Source organism: Ambystoma mexicanum, chromosome 10 (genome assembly GCF_040938575.1).
Source record: "Ambystoma mexicanum isolate Mex_15411 chromosome 10, UKY_AmexF1_1, whole genome shotgun sequence".
NCBI lineage: Eukaryota > Metazoa > Chordata > Amphibia > Caudata > Ambystomatidae > Ambystoma > Ambystoma mexicanum.
Window position 1 is genome coordinate 1,553,174,356 of NC_090932.1, and position 22,509 is coordinate 1,553,196,864.

Here is a 22,509-nt window from a genome sequence, read left to right on the forward strand (position 1 = left end):
TCCTCAGCTTTCTTATTTACCCCTTTTGAAGCTCGCAATGATTTGGTTAAATGGAGAGTTTGACTGCATTTGTATACATTACATGGTCTCTATTGCCCCTTAAGCATACTGGCCAAACTCTTACTGAAATGTATGAACACCACGAAATGCATTCATTGAATTATTTTGTTGATTGGGAAGTGCTGCATTTACTTTTTTCTAATATGCACAGATTCTGTTTTGGTCATTGTCTCGAAACTAAATCACTGTGGCAGTGAATCGTAGACACCAGGCGAAGACCAGTACAGTCGTATTTTAAAATGTAAAGATTGGTTCAAGCAAGCACATGGAAATGTGTGAAATTGTTCCGGGTTGGGCAAAAGGTACCAATTATGATGCTTTGGTTGGCTTCTTGCAATCTTGCTCACCTTCACCTGTTCATCTCCAGCATCCTTGCCCATGCCATGAAGATCCGCCTGAAGCCTGCCTCCTTGTGCAGTAGTCGGTATGATTTTGACCTAGCCTCACTAAGTGCAGAGTGGCGGAGCGGAAGTGGTTGGCTTCTTGCACATCCTCTGACAAAATGGCCTGTCGCCTGCTCCAAAGGAATTACAGACTTTACATCCGTTACAAGAAGCAGGCCAATATTCAAGCCCGCATCTCAGGGGACACCAACAACTCGACAGAACTTTTCAAAATCTGCAAGGAACTTGCCACTGCAGTCTTTTCTCCTTTTCCTTCCAAGGCCCTCCACATAGCTTTGCCCTCCCACGTCACAACTAAAACTCAGGACATCCTGTCCTCACTCTCTTCTACTCCTCTTCCTCCCCCTCCTGCACTTAGACCTCTCTTTGCCCCCCTCTCGCCATCCCTCCTACTCTCCTCCTTCTCACCCATAGCACCTGATGAGGTCACTAGAACTGTTTGCTCTATGAAAGTCTCCTCCAAACAGGTGCTTTCCTGCTCCTCTAGAACTATCGAAGACAATATTACTGCCCTGGCTCCCTCTCCGGCTGAGTTTTGCAATCTCTCTTTTGCCACTGGCTCCCCATTACCTCTCAAGCACTCCTTTGTGCACCCCCTTCTAAAAAAGCCATCTGCTGACCCTTACTGCCCGGCTAACTACTGCCCTATCTCCACTAATCCCTTCTTGGGCAAACTCTTGGAGAAGTTGGTCATCTCCCAACTAATTACCAAACTGAATCTGTTGGCTATCTCCATAACCACCAGTCTGGCATCAGAGCAACCAGAGGCACGGAAACTGCTCTCCTGAACAACTCATAAAGACTTGCTCTCAAACCTCGACTCCAACACTGCTTCTGTTCTCATGCTCTTTGATCTGTCTCTGCTTTCGACACTGTCAATCATGCCACCCTCTTGAATTGAATATGTTATGCTTTGGGCATCACGCAGCAGCCACTGGCTTGGCTGACCTCTTTCCTTTCAAATCGGCCCTCCCAGGTTAAACGGGCCAGTTTCTCTCCTCTACCTCAATCTCTACTTGTGGCGTCCTTCAGGGCTCTATCCTCTAGCCATGGCTTTTTAACATTAAATTTGCACCTCTTGCCTGCTTAATCTCCACCTTCTCTTCTCGCTTCCAGTGTTATGCGGCTGACACCAAGCTCTCCTTTAAGCTTCCCGCCTCTGCATCCTCTCCTTCCTCTATCATTCCTGATTGTCTGCTATTCAGGCATGGTGTGCTGCTAACAATCTCTGTCCTGATATGATATGACATGGCATTTATAACGCGCCTATACACATGTTTTCAAGGCGCGACAAGGCAAAGGAGGGGAAACAGAAGGAAGACAGAGAATTATTATTATTTTTTGTTTTTTTTGTTTATGGTTGTCAAAAGCTTTACCAATTTTATCACATCATACATCATAACCAATCAACTTTAAAAAGGAAAAACACGTTGAGTTCCATTGTAAGAACTTCCTACACAGGGATCTCAGTTTTTTTCTCACTCTATAAAATCACCCATGTCCCTTTCCTCTGTTCACGACCCCCCATCTTCTTTTTTCCACTTGACTACTTTGTGGCTCGTCCTCTGGTGTATTTGTCATTCATTTCATACTTCCTTTCTGACAGAACCCTCCCTCTCTGCCCCTCCATTCGGTTTAAGTGAGGATTTTCAGGGCCTTCAATATTTTAATCACTGCTGCTGTTAGCTGTACTTCTTGGCCTGAAATTATTCTATTCCAGATTTGGTCCCATAGGATCTTGTTCTCTCTGTGTACCAGATTGCGAAACTTAGACGGCCTCAAAGCCCATGTTCCTTCGCATTCCATTAGCAGGTGATGAAGCGACTGGTTTGAAGGCGTTACACAGCTTGCTCGCTTGATCCCCTTGTTTGTGCATGCTCAGTACCTCCCCAGTGGGGACAAGATTCAATCTTACCCTTACAAAATGACTCCTAATCCTTTGATCTGGGTATTTTACCAAATACCAAGGCAGATCACCTCGGGAGACGGAGACAGCAATCCTACTAGGCCTGATGACATTGCCATCGCGCAAGTGCAGGGGAGAAGGGAAGGTGAAAAGTGCAGGGGGAATGGGGAGAGGGCAGTGCAGTACATAGGATAACAGTAAAATAAATAAAAGTGCAGCAAGCTGGTGGCAAGTGCAAGGGTAAGTGCAGACATCAAGTGTCAAGTGCTGGTAGGGGCTGTAGGGATACAGAAACAGCCCCCGAGTGCAGGAGTTACCAGGGGGACAGTGTAGGAGTGCAACTGGCAGGGGGAAGGAGGGGGAACGACCTCAGATCAGAGGGTAGCCAGTGCAATATCAGATTCAGCCAGGAGATCAGCAGGGGAGAGGAGGAGAGAAAGCAGAAGCAAAGAGGAAGGTCTTGAGGTGCTTCCGGAACCAGAGATGGTTCTACTCAAGTTTCAGAGAGGCAGGGAGGCTGTTCCAGAGGGAGGCCCCAGCAGAAGAGAGAGATCTGCCACCAACTCGCTGCTTGGAGAAGCGACTAACCCTGAGGGAGTTGGAGGCGGATGAGCGAAGAGCTCGAGAAGGAAGATATTTAGGAAGAGAGGGTTGAAGGCATTGAGGTCCCAGGCCCCAGAAGGCCTTGTGGACAATGCAGAGCGAGATCCTTCTCAATGGAACTCCTTCCTTCCCCCCTACTCGCTGGCCGCCCTCCTTCAACCCCCTCCCCTCACCCTCTTGTCAGGCAAAAAACTTGTCATCATTGACTCCTCCCTCTCCTTCTCTCCTCATATCGCTGACCTTGCCAAGAAGGCCCACTTTCAGCTTCACCTCCTCAGCGGCATTCTACCTTTCCTCACCTTCCTCCAGAAACGCAATGCCTCTAGAGCCCTGGTTCTCTCCTGGCTAGACTACTGCAACAACCTCTTCCTCAATCTGCCTCTTTCCTCCCTCTTCAATGAATCCAGAATAGGACTGCAAGACTTATCCTTGGCCTCGAGCCCAGGGACTGCATCTCTCCAGCCCTAAAACATCTTCAATGCCGCCCAGTGCCTGGAAGGATCAAATTCAAGACCCTCACCATCATCCACAAGGCTTTCTGGGGATGGGACTGTGCTACATCCAACTTTCTGTCTCTAAATACATCCCTGCTAGAGTCCTTTGGTCCTCTATCTCTCTGCAGGTCAGACGTTTCTCCGAACAGAGAGTGGGGGGTAGGCCTCCCCTCCCCCTGACTTGAGCCAGATCTCCAAGTTTCATAAGTTTCTCAAGACATTCCTTTTCTCCTCCTCCATCCCTCTCCCTCTTCCTTGCTAATTCCCCCTGACACTGGCTGCCTGGTCCCTTGTGAGTCATACAGGGGCCAGGCCCTTCTCCAACCAGTCTGCCCCAGCACCCCCTTGGCAGCACTAACCTTCAGGCACCTCCCTTAAGTAGACTACTGAGACTGGTCCACCCCTCCTCACACTTGTTGACACTTACCCTGTCCTTCAGTGCACTTGGCCTACGGGCTTCCCTTAGCATGTAGCCAGCCCCTGGGGCCCCTCCCTACTGCATCTCTCCCCCTTCCCTTACCTTCGCTCCTGCCTTGACCTGCCCCTCTCTCTCCCCCCTGCACTTACTGTTTGCTGGACTTGCACAATCTGAATGTTACAAGGCCTAATAGTGTCGTTTATTGTTGTTTATCCTCCTCTGTTCCCCTCTCCCCCCTTAGTCTTGTGGCGCCTAGAAACACTTTGTGCTGTATAGGTGCCATACCAAATGCTCAATAAGTAAAATAAATACATTTGGGACTATGAAATTACACCCCCCCACCTCTTACAAGTCAGACCACTTTAGAAATGATTGACATGCGTGATTTTACCTGTGACTGCCTCCCCCACCACCTCTCCCCCAATGGGAGTCGAACATTTAATTTCTCTGACATAACTCTGTGGATCCACCATCCACTTCCAACTTTCTGCATATCAGAAATGTATTCTCCATCCTGCACCTTCAGAAACGGACATAAACACTAAATCGCTCCAAAAACGTGTGGGCTCGCTACCAACCCTTTTTAACAGAGAAACCTCTGAAATCTAGTTTTTGAGGATTTTTTTAAGCAAGCCCTAAGCACCCGTTCCTCAGGCTGGCAGAGGTGGTAACGGCCCAGGGCACGAGCGTAGCACCACTGCCGCTGAAGGAATCAGGTAAGTGGGGGGGTAGGCACAGTAAACGAAGGGGAAGATGGCGGGGCAGGCGACATAGCCGTCAGGTTGTTCAGAACGCGGGCTTGGATGCGCTACTTTATTGTGCCCTTTTTTCCCCTGATTTTTCTATGAAGGAGGGTTGGTTATTTGTGTATGTAATGTTGATACCCATAAGGCAGTTCTTCTCCTTCAGCTGGAGGCACATGGGATGCTGGGGCTTTTCGAATAAACTCCTGTCATTGGTGCAGACTGGTACTGTTGGCATAGTCTGCGAGAGTACCTGGCGCCTTATCTTCAGGCACTTATGTGACAAAAAAGACCTTGACGGAGTGCGTTTAAATGACATAGCCCCCACTGACATGTGCTTGGATGTCAGTATTGATGATGATCAATGAGATTTCGATGCAGAGCATTTCATCTGCGAGTTTTTCAATATCAGTGTTCTTGATGATTATGCCATCAATGTTCTGGCTGGCCACTTGTGGTACTAGAACAGGTCACTTTAACTTAAAAAGGGGAATCTTCCCTCTTTTCTTTTCTTTTTGAGGGCTTTGGTTGCAAAGCTGTGGACCCCGGGACTCCCAAAGCCCTCCCAGCATTGCTCAAAGACCAATTCAATGTTATGTGCATACTCCATGGTTGTCATTCCTTGACATTGTAGTACCACAGGAGACATGCTTATGAAAAGGTGCTGGCATAGTGCCTGAGAAGGGAAAATAGGCTCTGGAGAAAAAAACTGTAAAAAGCACCATGCCATAGAAAACCTTAAACAGAGGCCAATGAAAACCATTGAGTGAAGCAAAAGAGCGCCCCGAATTCTGTGCAGTAGATGTTTCCAGAAATGGTTGGCTCACAAAGAAGAAACATCCACCAACCGAAGATGGGTCTGCCCTCAATAAATACCCTAATATTAATAATACTTTCACTGTGTTCCATTGTAGGGTTCTGGAGCAATGTGTATTTTTCTTCTTTTACCCTACTAGTCTGCAGGTAGGGGCTTATGAATACTAATGTGTGTCCTATGATGAAGACAGATATGTTACTTAGTTGTAATCCTACTTATCCATCATAGATTTCAGCTTTGGCACAAGTAAGGAAACCCCTCTACCTCTTAGCTAGAAAGGGACCAGAGAGACTATAAACTCGAGATTGCAGTCTTATTGCAATGTCCATCATATCCCCACCCCCAAAACCTCTGTCTGTCACTGCCAACACACTGCCCTTCTCCAATCTGCAGCCGTCGCACCTCACGTCCCCTTTTTTACGTCAAGGGGCAGCACATTATTGAGGAAACCAACAACGCCATCCCTCCCACCCTGATCTTTTCTGTTCCGTGCTTCATCATGAATCCCCCTGCAGGGTCGCATCATCATGCTGATACCGAAGGCCTGGTCTGCATTAAAAACCTGGTGCGTTTGTGTCTGCTGGTGGTTGTGGAGGGGTGTTCATTTTGAACTGTGTGAGAGTTTTGGGCTTGAGGGAGACAGCAGGGTAGTCGTGTGGGGGAATGAGCAGGGATTGTAGCCCCTGTCTACAATCCCTGTTCACCAATGCCTCGCAGCCTGTGAACCAGCATGCAAGACAAAATGGGTGATTGCGGCCCCAAATTTAAGTAGACATTTCTCTGAACCAAAGGTTCTTGCCTCTAATAACCGTTAGCTGTAGCTTATGGTAATTGACTGGAGTTTACAGACTGGCCTTTCCATCTCATCTGCCAACTTGCAGGTGCTTATTTTGTTGCACATGGGTTATCAATGTGAGAAGGAGAAAGAGAGCTATTGACGGGGGCACTGTAGGCTAGTGAATTGGGGCCTGTATGCAAGAGGCGAGTGGTGGGAGTGCAAGGTTGAAGGTTGTTTTGCCTCATAAGTCCTTGTCCACCATTCCTGCGACTGTCTCCCCTCTAAGATCTCCTACCACTTTACACTACACACAAAAAGACCTCACAAACGGCCAGCACAGGCCTAGCTGTGAGCTCATCAACACTAACCAAACCATACCAATATGCCCCACTTCTTAAGGATGCCTCCATTTCAAAGATGACATATTTGACAAGAAGGGCAGCCAGGTTACCTTTGGGCTGGAACCTCTGGATTTTAGGGAGGTGAGGGATTTCCCAGAGGAATTATACAGGGAAAGGTGAGGATGGGCTGGGACTGGCTACGGACTCTCAAAGTGGGGAAAAAAACCACAGAACAGGTTATCATGCCATGTTCTATCTAGAGATGGGCGTCTGCTACCTTTTCTTGTATGGGACTGGCAGAGGACCTGCAGGTCCCCGGGGGCCTCAACACCTACCCAGAGATGCACACTTTGACAGCTGCAACCCCAGAAAAGCCTCAGGCCGCTTCCCAGCACTTGATGGCTATGGTGTTGTCGCAGGTCGGAAGGAGGAGTCGGACACTTGAAAGACATGATTTTGGCTTTTTAATGAAATTATAGGTAGAAGGCCTAACTTTCCCCATCACTAAAGGGAAAACCCTACCTATCTAAAAAACGAAAGCCCTGTTGCACTTCCCCACATCAACAGCTAACTAAACCCAAAGCGCTGTAGTCCATCAAATCTTGGGCTCCTAACTATTGCTAACATATTGTGAGAGTTGGGACTTTATGAACACTGTGCTATTTAACTAAGGATATGTTTTCTTACTCCAGTCACCAGAGGGAAGTATGTGAAACCTTTCCCTAACAACTACTTTAACAATTAAGGTCTATGTTCTTGTTTTTTCATTCGTCGCATAAAGAAATAAAATGTGTAAAATCCACCAAGGTGCATTCACTAGGCATTTACATTTCTTCTTTCAAAAGAGAATTTTCTCTTTTTAATGTGTTCCAGGATCCCATACAAAGGTGGAGATATAACCTTAAAGAAGGTACAAATGAAAGAGAGCTAGGTTTAGTATCTTCACCTTTCTGTTTTTGCTGGTCTTCTTGGGACATGTCTTCTCCGTTGCAACCTTTTTTGCTTTACATTTTTAAGTACCAAACCAGACCAAATGTTGAAATCTCGCATGTGGAGGTTATTTCATGCTCTTACAGCAGCATTTTAACTTTAAAAGAGATATTGCTTTCTAACCACGCAGATCGTGGCGCAGGCAGGCAGCAGTTCTGCGTAGGTGGCTAGAGATGAGCCCGGAAGGCCTGCGGCTGGACGAGCAAGATGAATTCCAGCAGGTCCAAAAGGAGCTCCAGCAGGTAACATGAAATTGATTTTTGCATGGTCCCTTCATAAGCTTCATTACAAGGCCAATAAACTATAGTATGCCATGAGACATCTTATTCCAACTTATCAGCTTCTGTATTGTACTAGTGAGTTTGTTTAATTAGTAGCATTTTTAAACAGATGGTCACAAAATAGAACAATTCATTTCCTTGGCTGCCACTATAACTCAATTGATTTTTATTTTGCTTGCAAGAAGGTCAGCATCACTAACATGAAATGGGCATGTGCTAGACTCCACTCCTTAAAATGGGGTCAAAGACGAGAGTATAGCTCAGCTTTCATGAATAGCATTGTCCATGCAACCCATCTATCAGCCCTCTGAGAAGAAAAAACACATCATCCAATGTATGTACATTGCTGTCAGCGATAACCTTTGAGTGTGTTTGGGTCCCTCCATTAAACTTTCGTCCATTTTGCCTATGTACTGGGTTCTGGTTCCATCTTGAATCTGAGTTATGCACTCGGTTTCCAATATTGATTTCTTCTGTACTGGTCTTGAAGATTTTGAGGGCTGAATGGTGTTCCTAGTTATGTCGGCCACTCTTGTTTCTCCTCACTCGTATATTATATTATGAGCACCAATTTTTGTTGTCATTCATTTTAGTCTGCAGGGTATTGGTATGGTTAGTATTTTGAATATGATGAATTTGCTTAACTGTTTCTTTGGTTCCCCTTACTTGTGTGTTGGACTGAATTTCCTGTGTTTCCACACTAGTATGTTGGACTCTCATTGATTCTGCTGTCTTGTTTCTAATGGATTCTTTCCTCCCACTGATTCCTCATCTGATATCCATATCCCAGTGCAGCTGTTCTCCATAAACATTTTCGCCGCCAGGCGGCGAAGCGCAGCTGAGCATTGGCTCTGCCCACCACCTTTATCCGCCACGTGCCGGATATGACATTGAGGTGAGTATATATAGCAGCGCCATGACCTCCTTTACTTTTTTCCATGCACTCTGTTCACTAATCGAGAACACGCTTGTCAAGCTTACTTTAAATTCTCTAGGCTATGCCTACGCCATCTAAGGCCTCCGGTTTCAAGCTGTGGACGGACTGCGGCTGGCAGATTTCGGTCTCGGATTTGCACCGGATTTGTCTATATTGCTTGGGTGTGGACCACAACAACCAGGATTGCGGGTTGTGCCAGTCCATGCACCTGGAGGCCCTGCAGGAGTGGGCGGTGTAACTCTTCACAATCATCCACAAGGTCACTGGTGAGGCTCCACGGTCTTGTTCGCGGTAGCAAAGCACAGATCGGCATTCCAATGAACGGGCGGCTCTGCGCAAGGAAAAGAAGCTGCATCGGAAGATATCCCGCTGCCTGAGTGAGTCCTCACACACCAGCATTCTTTTTCCTCTTCAAAGAAGAAGAGTCACCGCTCTAGGGATTATCCTGAGCGGCCGGCGCAAGTACTTTTTCCCACCCACTCCTCCACGCCGGAGGAATGGGAGATGGCCATCTCTGCCAAGGCGCTGACGGCTCTGGCAGCAACGCTGTCTGGTCCCACTGCGTCTTTTGCGACCGGCAGACTATCCACTGGGGACCACACCTACACGCTTAAGGGATTGGGCTTGGAGCAGAAAGTGACTGAGGGCCCTCTGTGCCAACAGAACCCACTTTTGTGCGCCGAGGGCTCAACTCTGGACCAGTCATCAACGTCAGCACTGATCAGCATTGTTGACACCAGGACTAAGCAGGAATACGCCCCACTTCTTAAGGACCCCTCCATTTCAAAGATGACATCAATGACAAGGAGGGCGGCCAGGTTACCTTTGGGCTAGAACCTCTGGGTTTTAGAGAGGTGAGGGATTTCCCAGAGGAATTATACAGGGGAAGGTGAGGATGTGCTGGGACTGGCTACGGACTCTCAAAGTGGGGAAAAAACCACAGAACAGGTTATCATGCCATGTTCTATCTAGAGAGGGGCGCCTGCTACCTTTTTTTGTATGGGACTGGCAGAGGACCTGCAGGTCCCTTGGGGCCTCAACACCTACCCAGAGATGGACATTTTGCCAGCTGTAACCCCAGAAAAGCCTCAAGCCGCATTCCAGCACTTGATGGCTATGGTGTTGTCGCAGGTCGGAAGGAGGAGTCGGACACTTGAAAGACATGATTTTGGCTTTTTAATGAAATTATAAGTAGGCGGCCTAACTTTCCCCATCACTAAAGGGAAAACCCTACCTATCTAAAAAAACGAAAGGTGCTCGTCTGTGGTCATAAAGATAAAAGAAATATGTCCTTCGTCCAAACTACCCTATCTGGCCCTGCCACTAATGTTAACTAACTTAAATAAACCATGGGAATGATTTGTCTTCTCCTGGTCTCCCCTCCAGGTCATTCAATAGTCTTGAATGATGCCACCTCTCGGTGGAACAGATAGTCTCTGCAACCAACTCTTGTACCTCCCCCAGAGCACTTTTTTTTCCTCGCTTTCTGTGGTCCCCTTTTCCAAATGTCTTTCACAATAATCTTTCTTGCTACTCAGATAGTTATTTGCCACCTCTATCCAGTCCTCCTCCTCGGTGCACTTGTGAGGGTTTTCTTCTGCCCCTTTCTATGCTTCGATTATCATCTGTTCTCAGACTTTGAGTGTCTCTCTCTTTACTAGTTATCCCCCTGCTGTATTGATACAGTCCCTCTCTTCTGTGTTTTTCATCTCTGGTTTGGGTACTTATTTTATTTTAGTCATTTATAATGCATGCAGTAGCCCTGGGGCATCGTGGCGCTGTTACAGGAACCTTAGGCATGTGATACATGGCAAATACAGGAATGTAGGCATATGATACAAGGTATAGACACACAGTTATCGTTGGTATGTTATAGTACACAATACATATAGGTCTTATTTGAAAAGCAGTGTTTTGCAGAAGGCTCCATGAGAGGGTTCAGCTCTGAGCGATGGGGGCAGAGAGTTCCAATATTTGGCCACTATAAAGGGGAAGCTAGCCCCCACACCTGCATTGGTGTGTTTGACTTTCGGTAGTAATCTGTCGGTATATGGTGTTCTGGTGGGCCTGGAGGAGTGGGCTCTATTTACTTTCTCTGAGAGATAAGGCGGGCTGAGTTAGCAAGGCACTTGTGAGTAATGGCTAGTGTTTTGAACAGGACTCTTTCACTGATGGGTAGCCAGTGGACTTCTCTTCTTGCTGTTGTGATGTGTTCCCTTTTGGGGATACTGAGAGCTGGATGAAGTGTCTTATTTTGGATGACTTGGAGTTTTTAAAGGTTTTTAGAGAAGGTGCCAGCGAATGGGGCATTGCAGTAATCTAGCCTAGAGCCTATGACGCCTCTGGCTATGGTGAGGCAACTTTCTGTGGAGAGGAACGGTTTTACTGCATTTAGTAGTTTGATGGAGTAGGCTGCAAATGAGGCGATGCCACTGACTTGTTGGGACATAGAGAGGGTGGCATCTAGATAAAGTGTTGACAGCGGGAGAGACCGGGATTTGTATGTTCTCTTTCAGGAATGTGGAGTATTGGTTGGTGAGGTTTTTTTTGTGTGGCCGGATGCCCTATTATCAGGATTTTGGTCTTCTCCCCATTGAAGCAGAGCCTATTTGTCGCCATCCAGGTCTGGATGATGGAGTAGGCTGTGTTGAGTGCCTTGGCGTCTTCTTTGTAAATACCTGTTAGGGGGAGGGGGGATTTGTTTCTATCCTCTAGAAATTAGGATATCCAGGTTGGTGCCTCGTGTGAGAAGTGGGCCGATGTGGTAAGGTGGTGGAGTATGTTATGGTCCACTAGGTCGAAGGCGGCAGATAAGTCGAGAAGGCGGAGCAGGGCAGGTTTGCCATTGTCCCGAATTTCATCCATCTGATTTTTTTCAGATCTAGTAGTGCTGATTATGTGCCATGGCCAGGTCAGAATCCTGATCAGTGTAGGCCTAGTATGTGGTTTTCTTCTAGAAAGTGTTGGATTTGAAGGTAGGCTGCTCTGTCCAGGATTTTTAGGAGAAAATGAACTGTTGTGATGGGCCTGTAGTTGTTGGGAGCTGAGGGGTCTAGAGAGGCTTTCTTTACGAGTGGGAGTACCTAGGCTTATTTGAGACATGACGGGACCAGTCCTGAGGCGAAGGAGGCGTTGATGAAGGCTGTGAGGAAGGGGGCTAGGATGTCAGTACATTCCTTCATGATTGTGGTAGGGCATACATCGCCTTTGCATTTCGAGGGGTTGAGATTTTTTAGAATGGAGTGCACTTCTAATTCTGAAATGTCTTTGAAGGAGAAAGGGGGTATTTTTGAGGAGGATGCGCTGGAGGCAGGGGCTGCTTTTGTGAAGTAGGGTGAACCCAGGCAAGTCTATTTTGCTCATCATGGCGGTTTGAATGTTGGTGCACCATGTTTAGATGGGGTCTCAAGCTTCCTGAATATAGAGAAAATTTCCCTGACGTCTGATTTGACATTTGTGATCCTAGTAAGAGGATTTGGCTGACATGATTGCCTGTTTGTAGATTCTGGATGCTTTGGCGAATTCCTATTTAGCGGGGTCAGTGTTTTTCTTTTTTTTATCCAAGCTGACTAGACTGTCCGCTTTTTGTTTTGTTGCTCAGGCGTGTACCAGGGATTAGCATGCCTGATGGGTTTTGCTTTCTTTGCTATGAGGGGGGCAATGGTGTTGACAGCCTGATACAGCATGGTGTTGTAAAGGACTGTGTGTTTGTTAGGATCCTTGGAGAATGGCGGTTTGAATTCTGGAGTGTCTGGGAAGGGGATGAGGGATGAGGTTGTCCTTTGTCAACTTCCTTGAACTGCATGCTGTTGGATGTGAGGAAGGGGCAGGGTTGTGTTTCTTGGGATGGGGGGGGGGGTGGAGAAGTGGATGGTTTGGTGGTCTTTCCATGGGCATGGGGAGTTGGATGTCATGGATGACTGACAGTTGAGGTCCGCTATCCAGTCCAGATTGCGGCCTTTGTTATGTGTGGGGCTGGTGATGCGATGTGTGAATCCTAGTGTGTCTAGAGCTTCGGCAAGTGTTTTGCCTTGTGAATCTTCAGGGTCATTGAGGCCTAGGTTCTGGTCACCTAATAGGATGATTTTGGAGGAGTTATTAAGATTGTCATTGAGGAGATGGAGGAGGTTTTCCTGGAAGCTGGATACGAGGCAGGGGCTTTGAGGGGGGTAGATGATGTGAGTGATGGTGCAGGTGGGAGATATGGCTAGCTTGAGGGATAAAATTGCCTCATTACCTTCTAGGGCAGAGTTGATTTTGCAGAAAGAAAGGGTCTCCTTGGCTATGAGAGCTATCCCTCCACCTCTGGCTTTGGGGTGGTCCTGTCAATAGATAGTGTAGCCAATGGGGAGGGCTAGTGATAGTGCAGGGCCAGAGTCCTCCTGGAGCCAAGTTTCGGAAATAGCGAGGGCATCCAGGTTGTGGGAGGTGAGCAGGTCATTGATGTCCAGGACATGGGCTGGGAACAAGCAGGAATTGATGAGGGCATAATTAAGCGGCAGTGTGGCAGGATTCTGATACATGTGTTTGGGTGTGATGGAGTTTACAAAGACTTCAGCTGTGGATGTAGGTAAGGGAGAGGCAATTGGCCTCTGGGCTTTAAGAGCAGCAACATTTTGACACTGGGCTGTAGGAGTAACAACATTTGGCATAGCAGAATCGGTGGTAGGAATAACAGCATTTGGTATAACACACTGGGTTATAGAAGTAGCAACATGTGGCATAGCACACTGGTCTGTATTGATAACAGCATTTGGCAAATTATGTAGGGCTATAGGAGTAGCAGCATTTGGCATAGCGCACTGGGTTATGGGAGTAGCAGCATTTGGCATATGCACATTGTCGGTAGGAATTGCAGCATTTGGCATAGCAGGAATATCAACATTTAACATAGCGCCCTGGGCATGTTTCTCCCAAATGTGGCATGTTGTTTACAGGCTTGCGCTGATGGGAAAACTGCTCGTTGGGGGTAGAGGCCAGGTGCGCAGACTGAGCCAGTGGTTTCTTTTTTGGTAGGTCTGTGGGCTGGCAGAGCGGCAGCCGTGCTTGATGCTGCAGTGATGCGTTGTGGGCGGTTAGAGATTGCTGTGAGTGGGCCAGGCGAAGTCCATAGCTGGATGAAGTTTGGACGTTCTGTGGTTGTGAAGGTTGGATTTTCCGTGCTTTGGGTTCCTGTGGGTCTTTGGTCTGGGCATGTCTGTCTTTGATTGCAGAGTAGGGTTGCGTCACTTTCTTGCTGGTATTCAACGTATCCAGTTCTGGGATGTCTGGCAGGGGTTGGGGTAATCGCTTGAGTGTTGGATTCATTACTGGTAGAGATGGGTGGGAGCAGTGCTGGTGGGAGGAAATGAAATGGTACAGGGACTGGTATGACCAGCGCACAGGAGAGCGTGATAATGCTGGGGTGGAGGGGGCAGTCTTGAGATGCCAAGGAGGCTCTGGTGCCTCAGCTTACCTTCATTGCGATAAAGGTGGGAGAGCATTGTGCAGTTGTGGGGGATTGCTTTGAAGGCTCCAGCTGCCATGCTGCCGGAGTGAGGAGCAAGATCTGCGGCATCTAATAACTGCGGCGCATAACACTGCGCCCTTGGCCTGCGCAGGCTTTGCTGCAGAGGGTCAGGTGCTTGGGTCATGTCGTAGCGGAAACGAGCGTCAAACGTAGCATAGAACGTAGAGCATAGATCGAGCAGCGGGCTCTGCGGACCTGTGGCGCACAACACAGCGCCCTTGGCCTGCGGTATCTCTCCAGTTATTGCTCATACAACTGTCTGTACTCAGCCCCTCTCTTCTAGGCTTTTCGTTTGTTAAATGAGATTGTTGAATGTTCTGTATTTGATAACTCATGTTGAATAATGGGAAGAGTTTCTTGTCATAGTAAATGATATCCTGCGGGCCTCCCAGTTCTTCCGATCTCCAAGGTACCTGTTACTTGGTCAGGGCCGGTGGTTGGGCTCAGCTCTTGCTCGGGACTGCTCTCCCTCTGCTGCTCAGCGTCTCGGGTCCGCGTCCTACTCCTGCTTCGTACTATCGCTGCTGGTGTGAAGCGAGCCTCTGCTTTCTGTACGGGCGGTATCTGCATTGTTCCTGGGGTGTCCTGCCCACCACGTCTGGCTTGTGTGTCATACCACCATTGGGTTGCTTGCTCGTCTCTCGGTAGATGCAAGACTGTTTTCATTTCTGCCTGCACTGGTTCCCCGGTGTGTTGCCCTCACGTTCTCTCTCCAGAAGTCGCAGGCTCCGCGACTAACTTCTGCTCTACCTCCAACCAGAGTAATGATGTCAGAGGGCTTCCCCTGTGCATCAGGCTTCTCGTCCCCCCTCTTCCTCCTCGGCACAGTTGCATGTGTCTCACATTAAAGCTATATCTTACCTTTCTGGTGCTATTAGGTTTTGTCTTGCATTATCTTCAGCTAAAGATAATGATGCCACATCCTGAGGCTTATCAGATAGTCCCATATTTGCATTCACATTAGTTGGTGTTGGGAGTTCCTCACAGGAATGGGAGTCCTTGACCCCAAAGGAGGAGTTTCTTGCGGTGAGGACCCGCTTTCCTCATCCCCTAGAGAGGGTTTTGCAGAGGGGGTTCACCTCCTTAGCCTCAAAGTGGGGCGGGGGGCAGCTCTTTTGGGAGAAGGGACGAATACCTACGATTCATCACAGTGGCCAGTACTCTAGGGCTGTCATCCCCGTCCAGATCAAAAGTTCAGGATGAGGTATGCAACCTTTTGGAGGATGCTCCCAAGAAGGAGAGACTCCTACCCTCCGTACTGGAGGTGTGGGAGAAGCCTTCCCTGGTTCTGGTAGTGGAACTAGAACTGGCGAAGAAACACTGCCTGCCCCGTCTGACCCAGCTTTTCTCTCCTCCTATGCTTCACCAGAGAGTTTGGTAGTTCAGGTTGCGACAGCGAGTCTGAAGATTTCTACCTTCTCATTCCTATCTCCGGAAAGGGAAAGTAAGAGGTTTGAAGTATGGGTCAAAAATGTTTTTGTCGGGCTGTCGTGCATTGTGTGCCATGAATCCCTTTTGCGCCATGGCCAAATTCTCTTTCAGCTTTGGGCAGCTGTAGTCACTGATGGTAAGGAGGCGTCATGCCAGATATTGCAATCAATACTAGATGCTGCGGACTGTGTGGGCAGGTCCTTGGCCACAAGCACTGTGGTCAGGCACCACTCTTGGCTGAGAGGACATCAGGTTTTGTGGCCGATGTTCAGCCAAGCTGTTGGACATGCCTTTCGAGAGCCAAAGCCTCTTTGGAGCTTGTAACTAAGGCTGACACCCTTCAGAAGGTTCAGTCATAAAAGACAACTGCTACGTCTTTGGGGCTTGCCGTGCAACAGCACTCCACACTGCCGGTTTCACGATGCAGAGGTTTTTGTTCGGCCACCTATGCCCAGAGGGGCTGTGGTCAGTCTGCCCCAGGTAAAATGCAGGGCAGATGCTTTCCAAGAGGTCAAAGTAGAGAAGCCCACCAAGGTGGTGCAGCCTCAGCCACCGTCCTGTCACGCCCCAGGGCACAAAACATAAGTGACAGGCTATGCCACTCAACCCCTGTGGGGGTGAGAGGCTTTCCCTGTTCAGCCAGGAGTGGTCAGGGACCACTTCCACCATGGAGGTCATCGAACAGGGTTATTGCTTCCCATTCCTCCAGTGCCCTCTGGACCATAGGCCTCAGGCCACCCCCAGAAAGATGAAAGGGGTGGTACTCCACCTATTTTCTGGTGCTGAAGGAGGACGGGGGCTTGCGTCCCATTCTGTGACTGCTGAACTTCTTACTGCACAAAGACAAGTTCAAGATGGTTACACTCGCTCACATCTTGCAAGCCCTCGATCTGCAGGACTGGTTGGTATCACTGGACCTTCAGGATGCCTACTTCCACGTACTGATTCATCGGAAACCCAGGAAGTGCTAGAGGTTAATGGCAGGCCAATATCACTACCAGTTCAAGGTCCTGCTGTTCGGTCTTTCTTCAGCGCCCAGGGTTTGCACCAAGCTGCTAGTGGTAGTAGCGGCTCGCCTCAGGAGGGAGGGCATTCATGTCTTTCCCTACATGTACGACTGGCTCATCTAAGTTCACTGCCCAGTTCTAGTGTCGAAGCATCTATTCCGTACATGCACGCTGAACGCTATTAAACAGCCTGGTGTTTTCCCTGAACTTCAAAAAGTCGCAGGTTTCGCCTTCCCAGTCCCTCTGATTTATCGGAGCAGTCTTGGACACTCTCCTGGGCACGTCTTTCTCTCCTGAGGATCAAATGGCAAACATCTTTTGGATGGTCAATGTCTTTTAATCCCAGGAACAACCCCTAGCCTCCGCTTTCCTGGGCCTCATGTACTCCTGCATCCTAGTGGTGTCGGAAGCAAGGCTGCCCATGAGAAATCTTTGGTGGCTTTTCCGTTGCCAATGATCGCAGTTTCAGGGCCACATGTCAGACCTTTTACAGGTCTCAGACCAGGTGGCTCAGGATCTTGCATGGTGGGCTGTGCAAGGCATCTTGAAGAAAGAAACATTGTTTTGACCAACTTTGGCCGCAGTTGTAATTGGTCACGGACACATGTCTGACTGACTGGTTGGGGCGCACACAACAGTGAGCGGACTGTAGTCTCCCACAGAGTCTCGGGAACACATCAACTTGCTGGAACTGAGGGTGATCAGGCTTGCCCTGGTCGCTTTCTTCCCCTCTGTCAAACGCAAGACTGTTCTGATCCTGACGGATAACAAAATGGCCACGCACTACCTCAACAAACGAGATGGTGTGAGGTCCTTGCCTCTGTGCAGAGAAGCAATGTGACTGGGCTTCTGGGCTCTGGGCAACATTGGCTCATCTGGCCGGCATAGAGAATGTCGCAGCGGATGCCTTGAGCAGACAGACTTCGGCCTCCCACGAGTATGAGCTCTGCCAGGAAGTTCTGGTGGATATCTTCTCATTTTGGAGACTATGCAAGTGGACCTCTTCACTTCCAGTGTCGACAGGAAGTGCAAGTTGTTATGCTCCAGGGAATTTCCTCATCAGGGAGCTCTGGGGGAAAGCAATGATGGTTGAGTAGACTTTAGACCTTCTTTATGAGTTCCCACCGATCCCTGTCATTTCGCTGGTTCTCAAGAGACAGCGCCTGTTCGAACCTTGATGATCTTGATCGCTCCGCACTGGACCCTGAGAACGTGGTATCCGGAGTTGCTGGACATGTCCATCTACTCTCCCTGGCACCTCCTAAGTAGAGTCAACTTGCTTTACCAAATGGAGGGGCGGTCCTCCATCTGAACCTCAGCAGCCTGAACCTTCATGCTTGGTTGAAGTACAAGGAGTGGGACTTGTCGGACGATGTGCTCCTTTCAGCTAGGAGACCCGCTACCAAATCCATGAATGCCTTCAGATGGTGTAGATTTTCGATTTGGTGCTGTGACAGGGATCTGGACCTTGTATCATGTCCGCTATCACCTGTGTTAGATGTTCTGCTATCCTTGGCCCAGGCAGGCCTGCAGATTGGCACTGTAAGGGGTTACCTAGCTGCTATTTTGGTAAGGGGTGCCTGGAACAGGGCTCGTTTTTCAGATTTTAATTTTGTTTTAATGTTTCTCATGGGCGCTCCGTTTGAGCGCCTTAATTCCTGTTCTGTTATATTGCTCACCCTTCAGGTGATTTTCCTGGTTGCCCTCACTTTCCTGAGATGGGTGAATGAGCTCCAGGCGTTGTCTGTTTTACCTCCCAAAGAGGTGGTGACTTTGAGAGTGAGAGCCTTTTTTCTGCCGAACGTGGTCTCAGATTTCCATCTTGCTCAGAAGATCCATCTTCCTGTGTTTTATCTTCCGCCTCACCCTACCAAGACAGAGGAATAATTTGATCAGCTGGACCCAGTGCAGGCCCTTAAGTTCTACATCTCTCGAACGAGAGACGCTAGGAAAGAAGACCAGCTTTTTGTGTGTTGGGGCTGGGGTTTAAGCTGGCAGGGCGCTCACTTAGCAGAACCTGTCAAAGTGGATTATTCTCTGCATCTCAGAATACTATGATCTGGCTTGAAAGGATGAGCCTGAGGGTCTCAGAGCTCATTCTATTGGAGGGGTGGCTAACACCTCTGCTCTACCGAGGAGTGTCCCTCTACTGGACATCTGCCAGGCTGCAACGTGGGTATCTTTGCACATGTTTGCAAAGCATTGCTGCTTGGATTCTCATGTGAGCCAGGATGCCGTTTAGTTAGGGCGGTCCTCCAGAGTTTTCTGGTTTGAGGTGATGTCCTTTCTTCCTCCCTCCTCCAGGTGTGTGTACTGCTTTGTTAGTCTATTTTAGATGGGGAATCTGTGGGAGGGAAGAATCCATAGATGAAAAAATTACTTGCCTTGTATTTATGATGGTGGTTCCTCGCACGGATTCCTCATCATGCTCCCTACCTGCCCCTCGTAGCTAGTGCACCATTTGCTCTAAGGTCCCTCTACTTCAGAGTGCTAGGGAAAAGAGTGTAACGGAGGTCACGGGTCGCAGTGCTATATATACTGGCCCCGACATCATAGCTGGTGCGTGGCATGTAGAGGCGTCTGACGGAGCCGATATGAAGCTGCGCTGCACCCTCTGTCAGCGGAAATGTTTGCAGAGAACAGCTGTGTTGGGCTATCATAGAAGAATCATCAGTGGGAGGGACATCCATCAGAAAGAACATAACAGAGTTGCCATTTGTTCTTCTACAGATTCTTTAATTTCGTAGATTTGTTTTCTTCCTCTTCCCAGCAAATTGATAATGGAGTTGGTGGGTTTTCTTGTTTGTTTGTCTAATCCAGTTCCACTCTGTGGATTATCTCGGTCTCCATCACCTTCCTCTGATATGAAAGGTTGTTTTACTTAGTCTGCCATATAATTATGGACCAGTCCTTTTTTATTTAGTGTTACTAATGGTCACCTGAGTTGTTCCTTTTGGGTCTCAATTCTCATGCATCTGTCTATGGTTTTCTCATACTGCTGCCTTTATTAAGGAATCGCTCTCGCCACACCCTTTATCTTCTCTTTCCATCTAACTTGAGTTTTCTTGGTCTTTCTTCTCCACCGTGGTACTACAGTGATCTCCAGTATGCTTCAGGCTTTTCACTCTCCCCATAGTCCTTTAATAGTTCTAGAACATCTGAAAATATTACACCCACATGAACTGCGGGTAGTATGTCTGATTTAAATTCTTCTTTGTTTTATAGTCATAGACTGTAATACCACTTTGTTCCCATTTCTTGTTACGGTCCTAATAGAATGATAGTAAGTACACACCTGAAGAAAGAAAACCTTGCCTTTTCTTGAAACTGTTGACTGCTGTGATCCAGAGAGACCCAAGTCCTGTATTTTTACTGTTTGTTTGAGAGTTTGTGAGAGGGCAGAACTTTTAACGCCTTTCAGCGCTGCAGCACCTGATTAGGACCGATGTTCTGGGGCCAGTAGCAAGCCACTGTATTCCACTGAAAAGGTTAATAAGGTATTTTGGAGGGGATTGGGTCCTCCGACGTATTCCATATCTGACAGTAATCACCACAGCTGTGCTGCTTCGGAAAATTTTCTGCGTCCTGCGTCAATGACATCGATGCGCCATCCTTGAGGACCTCCTCCGGCGGCCAACGTCACCCGATGTGATAAGTCGGATGCACGACAACCGTAGCCTCAGTTCCGTTTTTTCCGCGAACGTGTTTGCTTCGTGAATCTCGGTACACCTCGACTATTTGGAGTTTCTGTTGTACATCTCGGTTCTTCGAACTGGTTTGTGTACGATTTCTTCATGAAGATGTCTACCTCGTCTTCTACACCGCGTCCAGGCTTTAAGAAGTGCAGGGACTGTGGGTCCAAGATGTCGGTCACAGACTCGCACAACGCCTGCCTCTGGTGCCTCGGGGAGGCCCATGACACGGATGACTGTGTTGACTGCCAGTCGCTTACGTGAAAAGCCTTGCGGGGGCGCAAGAAGAAGTTGTCGGTAGGTAAGGTGTCCAAGCCCCGGAAGTCGAGGTCTGCGGGGCTTTCGACGGACGACTCGAGGGGCGACTCTCCTCGTCGTCGGAAGTACAGTGGGTCTCGGCCCCGCCACTCCTCTGCCTCTTCGAGGCACTCCCGGAAGCGCCGTCATCGGTCGCCTTCCCCGTCCACATCCGAGGACTCCGCCCGTTGGCGGGTCGCTCACCCCACCAAGCATGCGACGCCGGAGGAATGGGCTTCCTTCGGGAATAAAATGTTGGCGATTCTCGAATTGCAGGGCACTGGTCCGTCAGCGCCTCTGAGTGGGGTTGGTCGTAATCATCCGAGAGAAGCCGCTTGCACGCCTTCGGGCTCAGGTGGTCGTCGCGATTCGCGGAAAAGGTCCCGCTCGGACAAGGGGAATCGTTCTCAGCATGCCCGGTCCAGGTCCCATCCTCGACGCGCTCGAGACCGCGTGAACCTGTGAAGTCTTTGAGGAAGACGCCGACGCCTGTGGCGCCGAGGTCGTCGACGGACTCTCTCGAGGTTCCGCCTCCGAAGAAGTAGTCTGTCGTCGACGCTGATTCTCTCGACGTCGCCGCCGATTCACTCGACGCCTTTCGGGGCTGTATCGACGGGGGTACCCCGTGGCTCAGGGGAACCACCTAGGAAGGCTCTGGCCAAGGTCAAGCATGGCTTTGGTTCCAGTTCTGTGCCTTCTTACCGCCATCTGGAATTCATTTCAGAGGTAGATGAGGGCTCTGATGATGGCATGGTGCCTGACACGGTGCCTGACGAGATTCTCTCGGCCACAGCCAGTTTGAGGACCTGAGGCAGTCCCTACATGATGCTAGTAGGCTGGACACCTCTCCGGAGGTGGAGTTTTTTGTAGGCCTGAGCCTGGCACTCATGCCGATTCTTCGTACCGGCGACTTATGTCACGGGTCTCCGAGTACTTAGGATGGTCTGCTCCCCCAGGGGAGTTTGTTCAGGGTGACCTTACAGATATCCTCGACATTGGTCCACCAACTGACCCGGTACTGCCATTCCATATGGCTCTGCAAAGAAGGGTGGCAGTGGCTTGGACTGCTCCGGAGAGTCTCCCGGCAGTGAGCAAGTCTTTGCCGCGAAAATACCGCCCAGCCAGTAGTGACCCATGCTACTTGTCCAAGCACCCTACTCCGGAGAGTTTGGTGGTGCAGGCGGCTACGGCCCCAGCAAAGCAGGCGTTGTACCCTACCATCCCTCCTGATAGGGACGACAAGCGTTTTGACGGCTGGGCGAAGAAAGTGTTTTCTGCAGGGGGTATGGCGCTTCAGGCGCCAACTCCATTTGTGCCTTGTCTCGTTCCACGCACACTCTGTGGAACTGTGTTTCCTTGGCGGCTGAACATATTCCCCGAAGGGGATGAACGGGATGGTTTCCTTGCCATGGTTCAGGATGGCAAGGGTGCTATGTGTGAGGCCGTTCAGTCGGGTTTGGACATGGCAGATTGCATCAGCCGGTCCATGGCGGCGAGCACCGTGATACGCAGGTTTGCATGGTTGCGGAAGTCGGGGTTTGCTCCTAATGTGCAGGCCCGGCTCCTCAACATGCCCTTTGACGGGGAACATCTTTTTTGCAGCAAGGCTGACGAGAGCCTTGAGAGGTTGCAGACCTCCAAAGCTGCAGCGAAGTCGTTGGGCGCTGCAGTTCAACAACCTCCGCCTTTTCGTCCTAGGGGACAGCAATGGAGGGGAGGTTCCTTTCGTTATTACTCCTCCTTTGGTAAAGCGAGAGGAGCTGCCAGTCAAAGGGGCCACCGTAGGAGTGCCAGAGGTGGA

At 49.1% G+C, this 22,509-nt stretch overlaps 1 protein-coding gene across 1 annotated transcript in view; it reads left to right on the forward strand.

The window, feature by feature from the left end:
• The window catches only part of SFI1 (SFI1 centrin binding protein), a 1,072,759-nt gene that overhangs the window by 1,037,856 nt on the left and 12,394 nt on the right, over positions 1 to 22,509 (forward strand). The window contains exon 30 of the mRNA XM_069619815.1: positions 7,685 to 7,796. Within this exon, the coding sequence (XP_069475916.1) occupies positions 7,685 to 7,796 (112 nt within the window). The remainder of the gene's footprint in view (positions 1 to 7,684; positions 7,797 to 22,509) is intronic.